At 39.6% G+C, this 20,155-nt stretch overlaps 2 protein-coding genes across 3 annotated transcripts in view; one reads left to right on the top strand and one right to left on the bottom strand.

Moving 5' to 3' along the window:
• Window positions 1-295: 295 nt before the first annotated feature.
• On the top strand, window positions 296-8,865 carry LOC134200137 (uncharacterized). Its single transcript, XM_062672244.1, has one exon. The coding sequence runs from the start codon at window positions 2,889-2,891 to the stop codon at window positions 8,565-8,567; it is 5,679 nt and encodes a 1,892-aa protein (XP_062528228.1). The 5' UTR covers window positions 296-2,888; the 3' UTR covers window positions 8,568-8,865.
• An 808-nt stretch (window positions 8,866-9,673) lies between these two features.
• The window catches only part of LOC101745325 (R3H domain-containing protein 2), a 71,882-nt gene continuing 61,400 nt past the window's right edge, over window positions 9,674-20,155 (bottom strand). For both annotated transcript variants that reach the window (XM_012689408.4, XM_012689407.4), the window contains exons 23-32: window positions 18,962-19,035; window positions 18,785-18,887; window positions 18,482-18,569; window positions 17,686-17,767; window positions 16,567-16,683; window positions 15,971-16,287; window positions 14,473-14,555; window positions 13,841-13,950; window positions 13,244-13,292; window positions 9,674-11,905 (exon numbers count right to left, since the gene is read on the bottom strand). In XM_012689408.4, the coding sequence (XP_012544862.2) occupies window positions 11,808-11,905; window positions 13,244-13,292; window positions 13,841-13,950; window positions 14,473-14,555; window positions 15,971-16,287; window positions 16,567-16,683; window positions 17,686-17,767; window positions 18,482-18,569; window positions 18,785-18,887; window positions 18,962-19,035 (1,121 nt within the window). In that variant the 3' untranslated portion in view covers window positions 9,674-11,807. The remainder of the gene's footprint in view (window positions 11,906-13,243; window positions 13,293-13,840; window positions 13,951-14,472; window positions 14,556-15,970; window positions 16,288-16,566; window positions 16,684-17,685; window positions 17,768-18,481; window positions 18,570-18,784; window positions 18,888-18,961; window positions 19,036-20,155) is intronic.

Here is a 20,155-nt window from a genome sequence, read left to right on the forward strand (position 1 = left end):
GCAGTTGCTATAAGTTGCTATTTACCGGTGGCAGGACCTCTTGTGTCCGCACGGGTAGGTACCACCACCCCGCCTATTTCTGCCGTGAAGTAGTAATGCGTTTCGGTTTGAAGGGCGGGGTAACCGTTGTAACTATACTGAGACCTTACAACTTATATCTCAAGGTGGTTGGCGCGTTTATGTTGTAGATGTCTATGGGCCCACATAAGCAATAAAATAAAAAAAATACTCAATATAATCTCAACAAAACACAAGGCGACGGGGGTTAGAAATATAAAAAAACAACACATATTAGGCTAAAATCTTTAATAATAACAATCATATACTCTACACATTACAATAAACCTCTCATATAAATACGCTCTAACGTAACGACTCTCTGAACTTATATTGACACCTGTCAGTTCGACAGGGAATGTCATCTGTCAACTTTAGAATATACCGTCCGTCTTAATCGATAAACATTCAAACTTGTAAACCTATTTTAGATAACGAATTCAAATTTAATATAGTTTTAAACTCCACACCACATATCTCTTCCGCTCCGCTGATATGATAAGTTTTGAGTATACAATTCAAAGTCTGGCTATAAGACGCTTCAAAAGTGACCGGTCACTGAACCAATCTAACTTTCAAGTTGGAATCAGATTTAAGCCATTGTCAAACAGAACGCGTACTTAACGCCGCGCTCTTCAAACTGAATAGATGAGTCTAACGCTCCTTGACGCAACGCATTCGCCAAATCATAGTGCCTTTCGATAGCAGTGTGAAAATTTAAAAGTATTAAGAAATCGAGTGATTCAGATGTGGCATTGTATAAGCATGGGTATTTTCTAACTATTTATATCATTTTTTCGGGCATTATCCAGTATTTTAAATACACATTCACTCGGACGCTAAAATAAAAATTGTAATAAATTACAACGCCTGACGTCAAAGCGTCCTAACGCCGCGACAAAGCGCTGCGTACTTACAGCGCTGGGGCTCTGTTTGACGGTATGTTACCATAGTAGTACAACACATCTCGGCGTCATAGCGCGGCGTTAGTTGGCGCTCCGATGCGCGCTAAGTACGCGTTCTGTTTGACGAAGCCTTTAGGATGAGCTCTTAAGTGCAAGTTTTCTTGTAATAATTTTTATTTAAGGTTATATTTTCTAGATTATTTTGTACAAAGTAAGCATTTTCAATTTTTTAATAATTAATTACTTTAGTCGAAATTATATTAATTTAGCTCTGTATATTTTAGTTCATTTAAAATTGCTACATTCATACCATACCCTTTGCCTACACCAGCGCCACTGAGAGAGGTTTTTGAACCTTTTTTTTTGTTGCTTAGATGGGTGGACGAGCTCACAGCCCACGTGATGTTAAGTGGTTACTGGAGCCCATAGACATCTACAACGTAAATGCGCCACGCACCTTGAGATATTAAGATCTAGTTACAACGGCTGCCCCGTCCTTCAAACCGAAACGCATTACTGCTTCACGGCAGAAAATTTTTTGAACTGTTATTTATAGTATACGGTTGAACACTTAACTTTTCTCCATAATGATTCTTATTACCTCTGTACTCCATAAAAACACTAAATGCATTTACCATTGACTTAGTTAAGACGGCACATATTCACTGGTGGAAGGACCTCTTGTGAGTCCGCGCGGGTAGGTACCACCGCCCTGCCTATTTCTGCCGTGAAGCAGTAATGCGTTTCGGTGTGAAGGGTGGGGTAGCCGTTGTAACTATACTGAGACCTTAGAACTTATATCTTAAGGTGGGTGGCGCATTTATGTTGTAGATGTCTATGGGCTCCAGTAACCACTTAACACCAAGTGGGCTGTGAGCTCGTCCACACATATAAGCAATACAAAAAAAAAAAACTACCCCCGTATGTTATTAATATTGTGAACGTAGTCATTCATAGTTTATGAACTGGATGAGTATTAAGGGAACGTTTTGAATCCGAAGTGAACTATAGTAGCATTATTTTGTCCGTGCAGTTTGGGTCATAAAAAATCGGAGCGGTGAAGCGAGTATTTCGCTCTCTCTCTATGATTGAAAGATTACTGGTGGCCCGGAGGCCTTTCCAGCTTCACCAGGACAGGTGGGCGAGCAAAGGCTCAGCCAAGAGGGGCGGGATTTGCTAACAACTGCCCGAGCGCCTCCGAAGGAGACCTAACAACTCAAGAGCAACTGCTTCGCGAATGAATCTACTACCGGATCGGAATCGCGACCCGCTGAGAAGATCCGGCGAGAAACTCAGCGGGCTGATGCATGGGTCTCTTCCACTCACGAGCCTTATGGACGGGCATAGTGATGCGCATTATTGTTGTCGATAAGCGTTATCGATAGTGTATTTCGTTTTGTCATTTTGTGGGTTAGTGATAAAAATGAAAGTAAAAATCACTAATCGAACACTTACACCAGATATCGCCGCAGCAAGTCAACGAGAACGGCAGAAATTAGCACTATGTAACTTTTCGGGATCTATTTTCATTTCAGTCAAAAAATTTCACACATTGTTGATAACAACACGCGCAAATATTATTTTGAATAAATTCTGCCGTTTTGATACAAAACAAAGGAGTAGCCATTGTGTCGCTAAAGAAATTCAGAGAACGAATGCATAGAAACACATTTCTCCTCGACATAATGTACTATAATTTGCAGGTAAGTACAAATGTACAGGTAAGTACAAATTTCAAGGTGGGTGGCGCATTTACGTTGTTGATGTCCATGGGCTCCAGTAACCACTTAACACCAGGTGGGCTGTGAGCTCGTCCAACCATTTAAGCAATAAAAAAAATTTAAAAAAAATGACTCGTAGCATAACAATGTCTCACCACCCTTCGTATAAATAACTAATATTGAACAAACTCTAGGAGAATTCCATATGATCTCAGATGACTTGCTAATTGAAAAAGAGCTGACCAGTATCAAAACAAACGGAAAATACTTTTTGTTCCCTACTACATTAATTATGTGTGTTCTTGATAACTTGCAGACACGATTCTACATAAGATTACATGTTGCAATTAAAGAACAAAATGAAGGACTAAGAGGTCTTTTAAACCATTATGACCGTCTTCACTCATCATTGGTCTTACTTAGATCTAAGTATAAAAATCACTTCTTTGATATCATGAAGAACTGGGATGCTTACTGTATAGGATGTACAGTGTCAGATGAAGTAGAAGATCTAGGGTTTAAAACATTAAAGGATTCGATAGAGGCAGAGTTGTTCGAAAAATACAATAAACATGATATAAGAGATATATTAGATTTAATGTCCTGTCTTAACATATCAAATAACCGAGATATTGCAGTCCCGATCTCTCTTTACTTCTCAAACTTGAGCAAGAATTATGGTCATCCAATATTACATCCAACTGAAGGGATCGAAAAACTCCGTTTGAACTCTAAAAAACAGATCCCAGTTGATGATAATATAGCGAAGAAAGTTTTGTGGATGTTCAGAAAGACGTACTTTATGAATTACTTTAGGAAGAAAGGGAACTATCCACATCATAAAGTATTAGGAGAACTTCACCCAGTACTAGTTGATTGCTTGAAAGATGAAAGAGTATTAACAGCTAATGAATTAAAATCATTACCTTTATCTGCCTGGGGAAACCTGAAACTGGATAAAAACCATGACATGAGTTTAGAAATAGATGAAAAGGAATTGTTGAAAGATACTGCATGCTCACCCCCAAGAGAAGAATGGTTTCGACCCTATGATCAATGTGCTTTCCAAAATCTTTACAATCAAAGAAAACCTAGGAGTTGGAATGATTTTGAACCTCGAGTGTTATCAAGATACCTCAAGGGTGATGAAGGAGAATTAGCAAGAAAAATAATGGATCAAGAAAATTCATTCTATAATCACTTGCGAGATGATATAGTGCAACTTTGTCGAAAGGAAAGAGAGTTAAACATCAAGGGCAGGGTGTTCTGTAAGCAAACTTACGAGATGAGACTAATGCAAGTTTGTATGGAAAAGTCTCTAAGTGACAATATTCTCCCATATATAAGAGAACAAACTATGACTAATACTGAACTTGAAGTTGCAAAGAGGATGGATAAAGTTGCATCTCATCTCAAAGAAAAAGGTCATGCAAACCTTAATTTAGATCTGAGTTCATGGAATCAACTTAATCGTCATGAATTAAATAAATATTTATTTCAAGAATTGGATGATTTACATGGAAGGAAGAATCTTTATTCTGACTCTCATTTATGGTTTAATCGCTGCATGGTATTGCTTAGTTCTAGATTAACCCCTCCAAAAATAGGACCAGACGGCGAACCATTAGCAGGAGATTATTGCCATTACAACCAGTTTGGAGGATTCGAAGGAATGAGACAAAAAGCGTGGACACTAACAACAATAATGATCATCAAAATTGCGTTAGAAGAATGTAATATCCATGGTGAAGTAATGGGGCAAGGAGATAATCAGATAATCCACATAAGATTGAGTACTGAACAACAGGGCAGACCTCATTTTTATATTAAACTTCTGCTCAATAGCTTGGATTATCTTTTCATATCCGCTGGTCTCTTATTGAAACTCCAGGAAACTTGGTATTCTCAAAATCTGTTTGAGTACTCAAAAGTTAGATATTACAAGTCAATCAGAATCGATGATAGTCTCAAAAGACTCAATAGAATGATACCCGATATAAATGAAGGATTTCCATCTTTACAATCCTTGATTACTGGAGTCTCTACCACAACCGAAAATATGTCCAGAAATTATGTCTCTCCGGTCACACCTTTTTTCCTTTACTCGCTAGAATTAGGTAACACTCTTAAACGGAAAGGTATACTTGATCTTAAGTCCAGAGAGACAGATAAATTATGTGCCCTGATGAATATTCCCTCTATTCTAGGGGGATTACCTCTTTCAAACATGTATCAACATTGTCAGAGAGGATGCCCTGATCCACTAACAATCTGGCTTAAAGTTATTGAGACTATAAGAAAGAATAGTCCTAGAATATATAATCATATATTACACCTCATTCCATGTAATATTAAAGCTACTTATGATCCTGTCAAATTAGTAGAAGATATATACAGTTTGAATATTGTCGGCATGCCAAACTTTGAAAGAAAAGCTCGAGAAATTATCGAAGAATTTCTACCCACCTATGTCACCAACCCTAAAGTTATAAGATTATTAGGTGCAGACCGTTCAGATCTGGAAGCATTATGTAGTATTTTGACTACTATGAGACCATATGTTGCTAATCTGGCACATGAGATTCTAAGAAATTCAAATGAAGGAGTCCAGTTACAGCTAATAGGGAGTTTCTCTAATCTTCAAACAATCAATCGGATGATAAATGAGGATCCAAATAGAACAGAGACGATTTTCTCTTTAGGGAAATTCAAAGATGCTGAGGCCATCGAGGTACTTAAGAAAAGATTGATCAAATCGGAATTACCGGTCAATGGAACCCATCTTTTAGAAAGTGCCCTTTCCTCTATTCCTTGTACTTTTAAAGCTTCACAGTGGCTCAGAGAGACTACCTGGGGATTTCCGATTACTGGGATTACAAGTCCTGTCCCCTGTGAACAGGTTAAAATAGAAGATTATGACACAGCAGAAAAACACCTTAAAAAAGACTGTATAATTGTTAAAACATCTTACAAACTTAAAACTGAAGGGAGAAATGCACTCAAGGTTCGAGGACCATTTGAACCTTATTTGGGCTCATCGACCCCTGAAAAGATGATCAAACCAAAATTGACAGTCGTTAACCCAAATCCTCAAATCAAATCAGTGATGAAACTGTACTATATTCTTACATATTTAGAAAGAATGGATCCTAATAGTGCTCTAATTGGGCTTGTGAATAAAATGATTCAAGAAAAACTTAAATATTTACCCACTGAATTTAGTCAAACTCCTCTCTCAGATTGGTGTGGAAGGAATTACGGCGGGAGTTATGAACACAGGTTTAAAGCTTCTTCCCAGAAAAGGTCTGCTCTTTTCTCATTAATGGAAAACCTTGCAACACATGTCACTATCAATACCAACCTTCTTGGAAAAGCACTCAGAGGAAATGAAGATTACAACCTATTTTTCCAAGAAATTTTTCTTTATATACAAAATTATGTAACTGAATGTGCGAGTAGAGGAATACCTATTGCCGATACATATGCAGTGCCTTTAAATTGTCCGGATTGTACTTATTTAATTCTCAATACACCTATATCAATAAATCTCCAACACATGAGCTACCAATCAAGAATGATTCAAGATCAAGTTAACTCTAAATTAAGTAAAACTAACTTGACAGAAAGTATTCATATTTGCACACTCGCAATGTCTCTATCTGTAGGAAGGAAATTAGCAACTGCACGTCTCCATGACCCAGAAGTTCACAATACATTGGAAACATTTCAAGGGGTCAAGACTGATGAGTCAACAGAAAGAACTAGTAGCAACTTAATGTCAGAATTTCGTAATGCGAACATAGACTATGTCCTGGTTGGAGCATTACAAGGAAGCAAGCAGCTAGTAGAATTTGTAATAGGAAGCTCTAGAGAATATCCTGTCTCGATATTCGAACACTTATCTTACTTAATAATCAACAGTGAGAGAATGCAAGAAATACTTCAACTCCTAGGAGTTCCTATAGAGAAGCACTCCTCAGTGACTCAAACAAGTGGACTAGCAAAGATACTTGCTAAGTCAACTCTAGAGTATATCCGAAATAGAAAAGGAATGTTCTTTAGAGCCTGTGCATTTACCACGTTCTCCTCTGACTTAATTTCTAAACAAGCTTATTTCTGGAGAATCTTTGTAGGACACCTTATCCATGAAGATTCAAGACTAACAACCATCCAAAAAAGAGGGATTATGAGAATTCCTCAATGCGGAGGGTCTAATGTTCACGAATGGAGATCGAAGGTCCCTATAGATCTAACAAAGGGGCTCTCGGTTGAGATTAAATTCGAAGAAACTGATGCAATTTCTGTTTGGCGTGATCTCAAGAGTGAGATAAGTGAACACATAGAGCCTAGGTTTCCCTTATCCAGCCGATTCAACAAAGAGATGGTCAAAGATAATGATTCTCCACAGAGAATCGAGATTAGTGAGCCATTAAACAACTGTTTCCACTTCTCTTTTGACTCCCTGCTAGAACACGGAATGACAGAAAGTCCATTATGGGTAAAGTGGGTTCATCACTGCACCAGACAGGTTGGAAGAATTAGTACTTCAGCATCAAAAATTCATCAAGTAATGAGTTATTATCCAGAAATACTTCCTCAAGAGGGATTGATCATCACACTAGCAGAGGGATCAGGAGGAATCCTCCATTACTTCTCTCACTTGTTCACCACTTCTCATCTGATTTATAATACATTGCAAAGTGACATCGTCGAAAATAAAGAGAATGTACTCAACATAAGTCCTCCAGCATTAGTCGGAGATCAATGTAGTCCTACAGATAGACTATTATACTTAGAGGAAACATGTCTAGGAGAAACTGATATTACAAACAAAGCTTTCATTGAAAAATTCACCACTATAATACGGAGCGAAAATCATGCAATCCTTATTCTCAATATGGATGCAGAACTAAAAACAGATCTGACTAACACCGACAAATTGGATATATACCTTCCTTTAGTTAGAACCTATCTAACACCTGCAAGTTTAATTATAAACAAAATGTTCATCAAATCCCATGACGAGTTAACTCACATAAGATATCGGTGCAAGTCTCTTGGATATCTTTGCGACTTCCACAAACCATCCGCCAGCCATCCTCATAATGATGAGGTCTATGTAGTTTGTTTTCTGGATTTACAGAATAACTACATAGAATCACAAGAACCCATTGGAGAACTTCATTCTTTGAATTGGAAACTAGCACAAAAAAAGATTCAGCTGTTATCAACAAGACCTAACAGGGTAAATTACCTGAAGCACATATTAGGACAGGCCAATGAGAGTCTTCTCAAAAGTGTAAGGAGTCATCCTTGTGTTTGGACAGTCAGGGAGAAATATCAAGTCGAAGAAATTTCAGAACACTTTATTACGAAAAGACATCAAAGGAATTTAATCATGTGTCTTCTCGCAATAGAAAGAAATTCTGAAGTTATAGATTATCATGAAAAGATCATGGTCTATATACCATTTGTTAACAAAGAACAAATAGTATCTCTTCTTGTATTATCTGTACTAACATCACTTTATCGAAATTTTGACCAACTCGTTTCAATCTTGGACTCTCTCTCGATTTTAGAAGTCAAATGTAACATCATACCACCGAAGAAGATCGAAGTGAGCTTAGTTTTGATAACTGGCCCAGAGACTTCATCTCGATCTGTTCTTGGTATCCTAGACCACAAAATGAAAGATTACTTCAGGACTTTGCCGTTCTTCCGCGATCCAGCAAATCCAAGAGTCCCCGCTTATACCTTAAGAGATGGGATTACTAAAATGAGAGAAGCAGAACAAATGAGATATGAAGTTGAGGCAAATCTCAAAGAATTGGTTAGAGAAAGCGAATGTGGATATTCAAGTTACCTTCGAATTCTAAGAAGATAATAGAGACAAGTTTTTTAGTAATAGTATTAGAATTAGGTATTGATTAAATTAAGTGTTTAGAAAAAACCCGATAGATTTAACTGTCCAATAATTAAGAGGTTGAACTCTTCAAATGACTTTAGGCCTTTCTTCGTTTTGTGACGCGTTTTATACCGCCCCGCCGCCGTGTACCTGCCTTCGATAACTCATTTGTTTTTATCGATAATGGCGTTGCACCCGCGCAACATGCTCACCGCCCTAGCCGGCCTATGTTTTATGACCCAAACTGCACGGACAAAATAATTCTACTATAGTCAAATGAGTTAATTCGACTCGAGTAATATAATGAGCTTATAGGGGACGAGAGATTCCTGCAGACGAATAAAAGGTGTATAATGGTAGTGCCTACTCATGCGAGCTCAGCGTGAGTATTTGCGCTCACGAAGCAAATTATAAGTTAGATAAAATCTCAACAAAAATATGTGTGGAAATGAAGGTAGTTTCCACGTCACACAAGGTCACTGACCTCACGCGACATTTCAATCGTAATTTATTCCAATTTTAATCAGTAACAAGACAACTGACCGGTTTCTTTTGTATGTCCAACTCCTGATACTCACAAAGACTCACGCTTGGTAACTTAAAAAAACGACCGTGCCAATAACACTGTCAGTGACCGACAATTTTAATCAGTAACAAGAACTCTGACCGTTTCCTTGTACGTTCAACTCCTGATACTCACTAAGACTCACGCTTGGTAACTTAAAAAAACGACCGTGCCAATAACACTGTCAGTGACCGACAATTTTAATCAGTAACAAGAACTCTGACCGTTTCCTTGTACGTTCAACTCCTGATGCTCACTAAGACTCACGCTTGGTAACTTAAAAAAACGACCGTGCCAATAACACTGTCAATGACCGACAATTTTAATCAGTAATAAGAACTCTGACCGGTTTCCTTGTACGTTCAACTCCTGATACTCACTAAGACTCACGCTTGGTAACTTAAAAAAACGACCGTGCCAATAACACTGTCAATGACCGACAATTTTAATCAGTAATAACAACTCTGACCGGTTTCTTTCGTATGTCCAACTCCTGATACTCACAAAGACTCACGCTTGGTAACTTAAAAAAAACGACCGTGCCAATAACACTGTCAATGACCGACCAAAAAACGATTACAACTCTAAAATAACACACTTAACTCGCAAATCATTGTTCTAATAATTAACATTGTAATAGAGGTTCACGCCAACGAAACAACACCACATCTCAATACATTTTATATATATACACGTTTAGAATTCATTTAAATATAATGAAATCGAAATAAATAAAAAAAAACTTAAATCTATACATACAAACAAGCATTGTAAGTACCGCTGTTAATGAAGAATATGACTAATAAATAAAAGAGAAAAAAAAAAAAACGCTAACAATTTTAATGTTGAGGTCCCGGATGATCTCACGACACCTCAAATCGAATCAAGCTTTGAGACGTGAGGTCGAAATCTAGTTTTCAACAGACGACGTTCCGGAGGGTGGCTTTGCGTTAAGGACTTTTACTCTGCTCTTAACTTAAAGTTTATGCCATCAAAATAATATATATATATAAAATTTGAGAGAAGGTTATGTTTATTTGTTGCATTTAGAAGAAAAAAAAACTTAATGTAAAGCAATCTTAATATAATCTATACATATAAATAAAATTAGAGTGTCTGTTTGTAGTATTGAAATAACCGCTTTTTACTACATGCATATGAATATATATACGGTACATACACCAAAATAACATTTTTTTACAATTTTTGTCTGTCTGTCTGTCTGTTTGTTCCGGCTAATCTCTGGAACGGCTGGACCGATTTTGACGAGACTTTCACTGATAGGTAGCTGATGATATAAGGAGTAACTTAGGCTACTTTTTTAGACTAGCTTCGCCCCGCGGCGTCACCCGTGGCACGACAATAACCGCGGGTAAAATCGCGGGATTCAGCTATCAGTAACAGAATTTAATGTTTCCAAAGCGAAACGAGGGCGAGTTGCTAGTGTTTTACAAAAACAGTCCAGATCATTATAAGTAATAAAAAGAAAGTTTGAAATTATCGAATTTAATACGCGGCCACAAGACAACTCAACTATCGGTTCCGCTAATTGTTATTTTATATATAGTAAATTTATATTTAAGACTAGTGGCCCGCTCCGGCTTCGCTCGGGTCTTTAAAAATTTTAGGTAATTTTTTTACACCTTGGGTTACATTATTGGAGTTTTAGTACGGATCCTTAATTTTTGTTAAAAAATAATATAGCCTATGTCACTCGGGAACAGTGTAGCTTCCAAACAGTGAAAGAATTTTTCAAATCGGTTCAGTAGTTTCCGAGCCTATTCAATACAAACAAACAAACAAATCTTTCCTCTTTATAATATTAGTATAGATTTATGGTTACCCTACGCGTTTTAGTACGACCACGTTTTGTGGATTACGTTGGACAGTATTGAAATATTTCGAATCTGACGTGACCAAGTTACTGGGGCGGACTGAGCACGGCCCGGTCGACGTTAAGCCGCCCCGACCCCCCGGAAGTTGTGCCGTCACACAGCTCACAATACGAACGGTAACATCTTTAGTTTTAAATTTAATGACTAGTTTTGTTTTATAAAGAGATCGAAAACGCTGCCACATAGATTTTCTTTTAAGTTATATATTTATATACAAGAATAATATGCGTTTGGAAGTTTTTTAATTGCGGACAATGTGCGTCTGATGTGCAGATCGGAATTTTATTGTTTGATAACAAAAAAAAAAACGAGGGTATGTAGAGATTTGTTTGAAGCGGGGAGTGACGCGCGCGGTCATTGACCTCGCGACTCTCGTGTGATCCAACGACACTTAGCTTTCCATTGCGCGTTGACGAATCAAGAGAGATCGACCTTTGACTTGTTAACCGTAGTTTTATTTTGTCGACATATTTATTGAACAGTCATTGACAAGCGTCAGGGTTACTTGCGCGTGTTCTAAAAGATTTTATATTAAATATCAGCTCGCATAGAAAAGAGAACGTTATACGCAAAACGAATCTAAACATTGAGACGTCAGTTATTACAAACGCCGGACACTGTCAATGGACTGTCAATATACCCGCAGACCACAAAAGGATTTTCCCCTGGACGATTTCCAATATTTGTTCTACGAAACGTGCTTGAGAGGGTAGTTATGATAATGACAATGTCGAAATACTAATGAGTTGTCCGACGGCTTCAGGAGTGCAGGTGTGGCGCGGCCCGGGGGCCCGAGCCGTGATGGGGGCGGCGACCCCCCCTGGAATCCGGGGAGGGACGTCCGGGGTTGTTTAATACTGAAATCAATTACATACATTATTAGCATTTCACAATCTCGTATTAATCTATCTAACATTGGTTACTGACTGACTGGTGTTAAAATGGCGCGTTAATTGCTCAAACAATAATTAGTATATTCTAGGTTATTGCTAAAAACATTTATGGAGGGTAGAGGTAAGGAAAATCAACTGTGTATATGAAGTGTCTAATGAGTTACTGGTGGTAGGACCTCTTGTGAGTCCGCGCGGGTAGGTACCACCACCCTGCCTATTTCTGCCGTGAAGCAGTAATGCGTTTCGGTTTGAAGGGTGGGGCAGCCGTTGTAACTATACTGAGACGTTAGAACTATATCTCAAGGTGGGTGGCGCATTTACGTTGTAGATGTCTATGGGCTCCAGTAACCACTTAACACCAGGTGGGCTGTGAGCTCGTCCACAAATCTAAGCAATAAAAAATAAAAATAAAAATTTAAGCTTGGCGCCACATTAGCATCAGGGTGAACTTTAAAGGAAGCGCCAAATATTATTAGACTATCTATTAATTATAGGTAGATACTTTTTCATAAAATGAAATGTTAATCTATATAATTATATAAAAATGAATTGCTGTTCGTTAGTCTCGTTAAAACTCGAGAACGGCTGGACCGATTTGGCTAATTTTGGTCTTGAATTATTTGTTGAAGTCCAGAGAAGGTTTAGAAGGTAGATAGCAATGAAACTGCTTGGAATATAAATAAAAATAACAATTCTGTTTTTTTCCTTTGACGTGTCCCCCGTCGGACGGATTCCTTTTGTTTGTTTTAAGTTTATTTTATACAAAAGTTTAGGTCTTTTATTTATTTATTGAGGCACTACGAAGTCTGCCGGGTCAGCTAGTTACATGTAAACTAGTGATCCCGCAGTAGTCGAAATTCGACTATAATTAATTGAAATTTTATTTATAAACATTATTATGGTTATATTATCAAACACTATTAGACTTCGTTAATAAAATCAAAGATTTCGCGAAAACTACACTATACATAAATAGTATTAAAGACAAACAATATTTAATCTATTCTCAATTTGACAACAGACGTCAAGAACAAAAGTTTGACAATAAACGCAGAGTATAATGTGTTGTCTCAAATACATGGTAGTGTGTGTAATGTTTTCTTTATTGATTTAATGAATTTTTTATGCATAATTAAAAAAAAAAATTAACATTTTGCACTCCTTCTCTATATTCTCTATAAGTGTGGGAAATTTCATCCTCCATCGTCCGGGCAATTTTTGTAAAAAAGGGATACAAAGTTTTTGCTTCACATATTAATATATAACCGCCATTAACATCGCCATTAACACAAGCGGCTTTACCTGGATGAACTGGTCCGGGAGAGCGTCTGCACCACGTCCCCGGAGACATCTGTAAGACAAAAACAAGATAAGATGGGTGGACGAGCTCATAGTCCCACCTATAACCAACATAGGGGGGACTGTGAGCTCGAAGAATCATTGCACAGCACCATTGTTACAAAACAGGTGGACAGGTTTTTGCTGGTGGTAGGACCTCTTGTGAGTCCGCGCGTGTAGGTACCACCACCCTGCCTATTTCTGCCGTGAAGCAGTAATGCGTTTCGGTTTGAAGGGTGGGGCAGCCGTTGTAACTATACTTTTTTAGAACTTATACCTCAAGGAGGGTGGCGCATTTACGTTGTAGATGTCTATGGGCTCCAGTAACCACTTAACACCAGGTGGGCTATGAGCTCGTCCGCCCATCTAAGCAATAAAAAAATTAAAAAAATTAACTCAAATTTGTATGGAGTTGGAACGTTTGCCTACGTTTGCCGCTAGGGGCGCTGTTCCAACTGCATACAAATCAGAGTTAACTTTTACGCTATCGAGAACGTTAAAAAACTCGCACTCAGTACACAGGCGGTCGTAACGCTGCAGATAAAACCAGTGAAGGCAGACCTGTCTGATGAAGTACTGGGGTCGGTAGGAGGAGCTCCTGTCATCCCGGTCGGAACGCCTGCCGGGGGGCCCGCGCGGCCCCTCCTGCTCTCTGCGCCCCTCCTGATGATCTATAATTACGAAAAATATTACAATTAAAAATAAATATTTTTTATTGCTTAGATGGGTGGACGAGCTCACGGTTCACCTTGAGATATAAGTTCTAAGGTCTCAAGTATAGTTACAACGACTGCCCTAACCTTCGAACCGAAACGCATTACTGCTTCACGGCAGAAATAGGCAGGGCGGTGGTACCTACCCGTGCGGACTCACAAGAGGTCCTACCACCAGTGATTACGCAAATTATAATTTTGCGGATTTCATTTTTATTACACGATGTTATTCCTTCACCGTGGAAGTCAATAGTGAACATTTGTTGAGTACGTCTATTTCATTAGAAAAATTGGTACCCGCCTGCGGGATTCGAACACCGGTGCATCGCTACATACGAATGCACCGAACGTCTTATCCTTTAGGTCCCGACGACTTCGAAATATATTCGGGTATCTATCAAGCGATGCGATTCAACCAAACGTGAAACACTTAAGATCAGGCGGTCTGTGAGCTCGTTCACCCGTGGCATGGCGGCTTACATGTATTTTTAGGGTGCATATTCCTTATGGAGTTGACGATGACGCGGGCCTCCTTGCTCAGCTGTGATTCGTTCGAAGGTCTCCTGCGGACAAAAGGACATGGTTATTGATCTAGCCAAGTATATGTACTTATTTTCAACCAGCGATCCGCCCGCGTTTCGCTTCAAAAGTATTATCATTGATAGCCGAGTTCCGCGACTTCACTCACTGTTATTATCGTAACTGGTCTAAAATAAATAATAGTTTAAAAAAACTAACAAAATACGCTTTTATAGAAAATCCAACTAAAAAATAGTTTTTCAGAATATTATCAAAACTAGAGGTCCCGCAGTAGTCGAAATTCGACTATAATTAATTGGAATTGTAAGTTTGTACACTATTGTATTTTATACTTCTATAATCACAAATTTTGCCAAGGCTACTGTATAAAAAAATATTAAGAAAGACCACAAAGACAAACAACATCTAATCTATTCTCAATTTGACAACAGACGTCAAGAACAAAAGTTTGACAATAAATAGTATGCATGCGTGTGTGCGTCAAATACATGGTATGTAGTGTGTGTAATGTTTTCTTTATTGATTTAATGTATCTTTGATGCATTATTTTAGCATTCTGCACTTCTTCTCTATATTCTCTATAAGTGTGGAAAATTTCATACTCCTCCGTCCGCGCAATTTTCGTAAAAAGGGATACAAAGTTTTTGCTTCACGTATTAATATATAGATAACCCTTCTATTCATATCTGTTCATAAAATATTTATAACTACTGATACCATGCACCTCATTGTCTTACACTATTTTTAATTCAAATTTATTAATATTTTTTTTTTCATTTTTTAGTTGAATTTCAATTTTTTCAATATATTTTTTTGTAATATTGAATTGTCATCGGTCCTTAATAAGTATACCAAATTTCGAGTTAGTCCGACGTTTCGAAGGGGGTCAAAATCATGTTCAAAGATTCCGTTACATACATACATACGTCTGAAGCTAATAAAAGCGTATTAAAAAGTAGCCTAAGTTACTCCTTATATCATCAGCTACCTATCAGTGAAAGCTCCGTTAAAATCGGTCCAGCCGTTCCAGAGATTGGCCGGAACAAACAGACAGACAGTATACACATACTGTCTACCATTTAGTAAAAAGTGGTTATTTTATTATTACAAACAGACACTCCAATTTTTATTTTTTGAATTTTTTTATTGCCTAGATGGGTGGACGAGCTCACAGCTCACCCGTTGTTAGGTGGTTACCGGAGCCAATAGACGTCTACAACGTAAATGCGCCACCCACCTCGAGATATAAGTTCTAAGGTCTCAGTATAGTTACAACGGCTGAACCGCCCTTCAAACCGAAACACGACGACTTCTGAATATTTCTTAAGGTAATTTCCGGAGATTACTTTGTGACTTCTACGACTCGAAGAGCGAAATAAAATGTTCGCGAGTGAAATCGGGCCACGAAACTAGTGTAAAGTGATGAAAAAAACCCCACCCTGTAGATCTCCCGCCGTAGTTGCCACTCGGGTAGCTGCCGAGGATTCCGTTCCCGTAGTTCTTCTTCCTCCAGTCGTCCTTTCTCTTGTCGCGGGTGGACATCTGCGCCATCTGCTCCTTGATCTGCTGTATCCTGTCGGATATCTCGGCGCCGCGCTCGGGCTCGCCCCGCTCCACCGGCGGGGTGGCGAGGGGGGTGTTGCGGCAGGAGTTGGGCACGGAGGTCTGTTTCTTGGTGAAGCTTCGCTGAGGGTTGTCTGGCTTCTCTAGCAGCGGGTAGACGGGCTGACACATCGGGTAAGTCTGTGGTAGCATCTAGAAAATAAATACGCTTTTATAGAAAATTCAACTGAAAAATAGAAAATAGATTTTTAGTAAATTTGAAATGCGTTTCGGTTTGAAGGGCGGAGTAGCCGTTGTAACTAAACTTGAGACCGTAGAACTTATATCTCAAAGTGGGTGGCACATTTACTTGGTGAATGTCCATGGGTGACCACTTAACACCAGGCCATTAGCTCGTCCACCAATTTAAGCAATCAAAAAAAAAGTTTATTTTACCCTCAAATGACGTCACAAGTGCTGTTAAGTCCTCACCTGCGGGTACATGACGTTGTACTGTGGGTACGGTACGTTGTAGTGCAGCATCGGGTATAGATCCGGCATGACCAGCTTGGGCGCGCCCACCGCCGCCCACTGCAGCTGTTCTTGGTACTGAAAACGAAAAGCGAAACAGTTCAAAACTTAACACTAAGCACACTGTTACGCCGGTGAGAGCAACGCCATCTATCGTCGAATAGCAGAGACGAACATCAAAAGAACTCTCAAAATCGAGAGCGCTCGAGAATTACAACGCCATCTATTGTCAGATAGCGGAAACACGACACTCGAAATGTGTGGAACATTCTCGATAATTTTAGGGATGTTGTATCGGCTATAAAACCGTCGCAGAGATGCCAGTAATCGGAACTACTCGAAGCGAAACAGCGAACGGATCACCTGAAGCGAATTGAGAATTCTAAAGTGTTTTAAGTGCTAATGCAGTGTCAAGTTGTACTCTGGTAGAATTTTTATTTATCCTCAACTCCAGCGCATAACAATAATATGTTTAGTGTTAAGATTGAGTTTTTTATATTAATAATCAGCGGTAGTTAAAGGCGAGGGCGCTGGTACTCAATCAATCAATCAAATCAATTTTTTTTTATTCAACATAAATGAAAGTACATACTTGTTGAACGTCAAAAGAACTACCGCCAATTCACAAGAACTAGCCTCCGTCCTGAGAAGAACTGTCAAGAAACCCAGAGGGCTTTTTTTTTTTAAATATTAGATTTTTTTCAATATAAATTTTTAGAAGTAACAGTTATTGCTATATTGAAATGCCCGGGGCGAGCAACTCATTCCCACTTTGTGCAATCTTCTAGATAATCATTGACTTTATAGTAAGCTTTATTGCACAGATGTTCTTTAATAGTTTTCTTAAACCTATGTATATGTAGGTTCTGAACATCTTGTGGGATTTTGTTGTGCAGGCGCACAGACAAACACCCGAATGAATTTCGTATCTTATGTAATATTTTTTTGCCTTTGTAGGCAGACGCACATACGGCCCACCTGATGGTAAGTGGTCATCGTCGCTCATGGACGTCAAATGCCAGGGGCAGGGCCAAGCCGCTGCCTACCATACCTACTCATCGGCACAACAGGTTTACTCACGGGGTAGGGCTGGAGGTGGGGCTGCTGCAGCACGAGGTTCTGAAGCGAGTAGTGCGGCAGCTCAGCGTAGGGCACGTTGTAGCTGCAACAGAGGCGATCGCTCAGGGAAACTTCCCCCGGGACAAGGATACCCTGACCCTGTTCTCGGGGCTAAAGCACGTGCCTTTAAACTAGACTTAAGGATGTTACTTTGCGGTAGATTGCGACCTAATTGTTGATGTCCATGGGCGGCGGCACGTTTTTTCCTTTATTAATGCACAAAACAAAATTACAACCAAGAAAGGATAAGTTTAAATATTCAATATAACAATCTGGATTGCAATTCACAAACGGGTGCATACAGAAAAATTATAACAACTAAATAGTTGCCTAAATATCTTGTGTGTATCATCATCATCATTATCCTGCCCTTCTCCCAGTCACCTGGGGTCGGCGCAACATGCTTTCTTCTTCCATACTCCTCTACCATATACCATTCCTTCGCTCACTCCCCTCTTACACATATCGTCTTGTATATACATACACACATACGCACACACACACATATGTAAAAAAAAAAATTATTACTTAGATGTGTGGCCGCGCTCACAGCCCACTCGGTGTTAAGTGGTTACTGGAGCCCATAGACATCTACAACGTAAGTGCGCCACCCATCTCGAGATATAAGTTCTAAAGTCTCAGTATAGTTACAACGGCTGCCCCGCCCTTCAAGCCGGAACGCATTACTGCTTCGCGGCAGAAATAGGCGGGGTGGTGGTACCTACCCGCGTTTACGCGTTGCTTTATAATAGGTTACCTCCTGTGCGCGTGCTGTATGCCAGTGGGTTCGACGCAGGCCCCGCACGCGGCGCCCGGGTACTCCGCCCCGTACGGATAACTAGGGTCTGAAACAACGGAAATACTTTTATTATTATATACTGTTAGATAGGAGGTGGGGGGGGGGGGGGGGTCCATGGGCTCCTGTGACACGCGGAGGCACAGCTCGTGTTACATTGCGTGCTTTTCATTATTGTAATCCAAGCCCTCACACAAACCTATTGGGTCTTTGATCTAATATCTCAAGTGGGCACTCCCAATCAAGATCCACCAGCACACTCACCGATCCTGAAGGTGTTCTCTGGATTGTGTGGGGAAGCCGCCAGGTGCTTCTGCTCGTCAGTCTGCGGGAGCGCCGGCTGGTACACCGGCGGCATGGGCTGCTCCTGGTATAGTAACAAATATCAAGGTGAATGACCCTTAGCACAGCGGGGGGTTGGGGGGAGGGCCCCGCACTCACCATCCTGCACTGCGCGACGTAGGGACAGCCCTGCAGCTGCGCCGGGTACAGCACGCCGCGCGCGGGCAGCGACCCTGCGGATACAAGCCCACTGTAGAAAGAGACCGACATATACCACTATAAGGTGACTTCCACATTAGGTTACTACCACGTAGGTTGACTTTCGCAGTGAAGGAATAACATCGTGTAATAAAAATTAAATCCGCAAAATTGTAATTTACGTAATCACTGATGCTAGGACCTCTTGTGAGTCCGCGCGGGTGGGTACCACCGCCTTGCCTGTTACTGTCGTGAAGCAGTAATTCGTTTCGGTTTGAAGGGTGGGGCAGCCGTTGTAACTATACTGAGATCTTAGAACTTATATCTCAAGGTGGGTGGAGCATTTACGTTATAGATGTCTATGGGCTCCAGTAACCACTTAACACCAGGTGGGCTGTGAGCTCGTCTAACCATCTAAGCAATAAATAAAAAGAAGATCAACATATGCCACTATAAGGTTTAGCGTGCGACAGAACGAGACGGAAGACTTGTTTCACCTGCGGCGCGAGTTGTAAGCGTCGTGCGTGTGCCCCACCCTTCAAGCCGGGTACTGTTTCGTAGCAGAAGTAGGGTAGTGGTACCTACCCGAGCGGGTCTTCAAAACTGCTCTGGGCGAGAAGGCTATTGAAGTGAAACTTCTTTAGAAACGTCGCGATTTCAAACTCGATGAAACGAAAAAATAAGTCCATAGAGACACAAACACATAAATGTATAGGATTCAGCCGCCGAGAGAACGAGATAGAACACATTAGACGTTTTTAATGTAGTGTTTTTTAATACAGCGCCATCTGTGAGATGTTTTAATACTAACGTGTGTATGAAACCTCTTGTAGCGAATTTTAATTTAGGATTATACGTGAAGTTAAAATATCAATTCACAGAGGGCGCTACCTCATACTATAAAAGATGATTTACAATTATTTACTAACGACAAAATGTTACATATACTTAGACATTTAGGATAATTGAGTCGACTATTATCAAAGCCGGGAATGTGACTTTTGGACAATTATCGGTAAATCAGAAAAACGAATTATTGACTTTGTATTCCATTGGCAGTCACAAAACTCTTCGGAACGACATCTTAGATAAATAACAGGTTAAGTATTAACCTTTATTTAATGCAGGTTTTGAACCGTATCCTTTGAAGGAGAA

The sequence above is a fragment of the Bombyx mori genome, chromosome 2 (assembly GCF_030269925.1).
Source record: "Bombyx mori chromosome 2, ASM3026992v2".
NCBI classification, from domain to species: Eukaryota; Metazoa; Arthropoda; class Insecta; order Lepidoptera; family Bombycidae; genus Bombyx; species Bombyx mori.

Bases quoted from the DNA above. Each gene is read 5' to 3' on its own strand.
- LOC134200137 (XM_062672244.1), top strand. From the start codon at position 2,889: ATGATCTCAGATGACTTGCTAATTGAAAAAGAGCTGACCAGTATCAAA.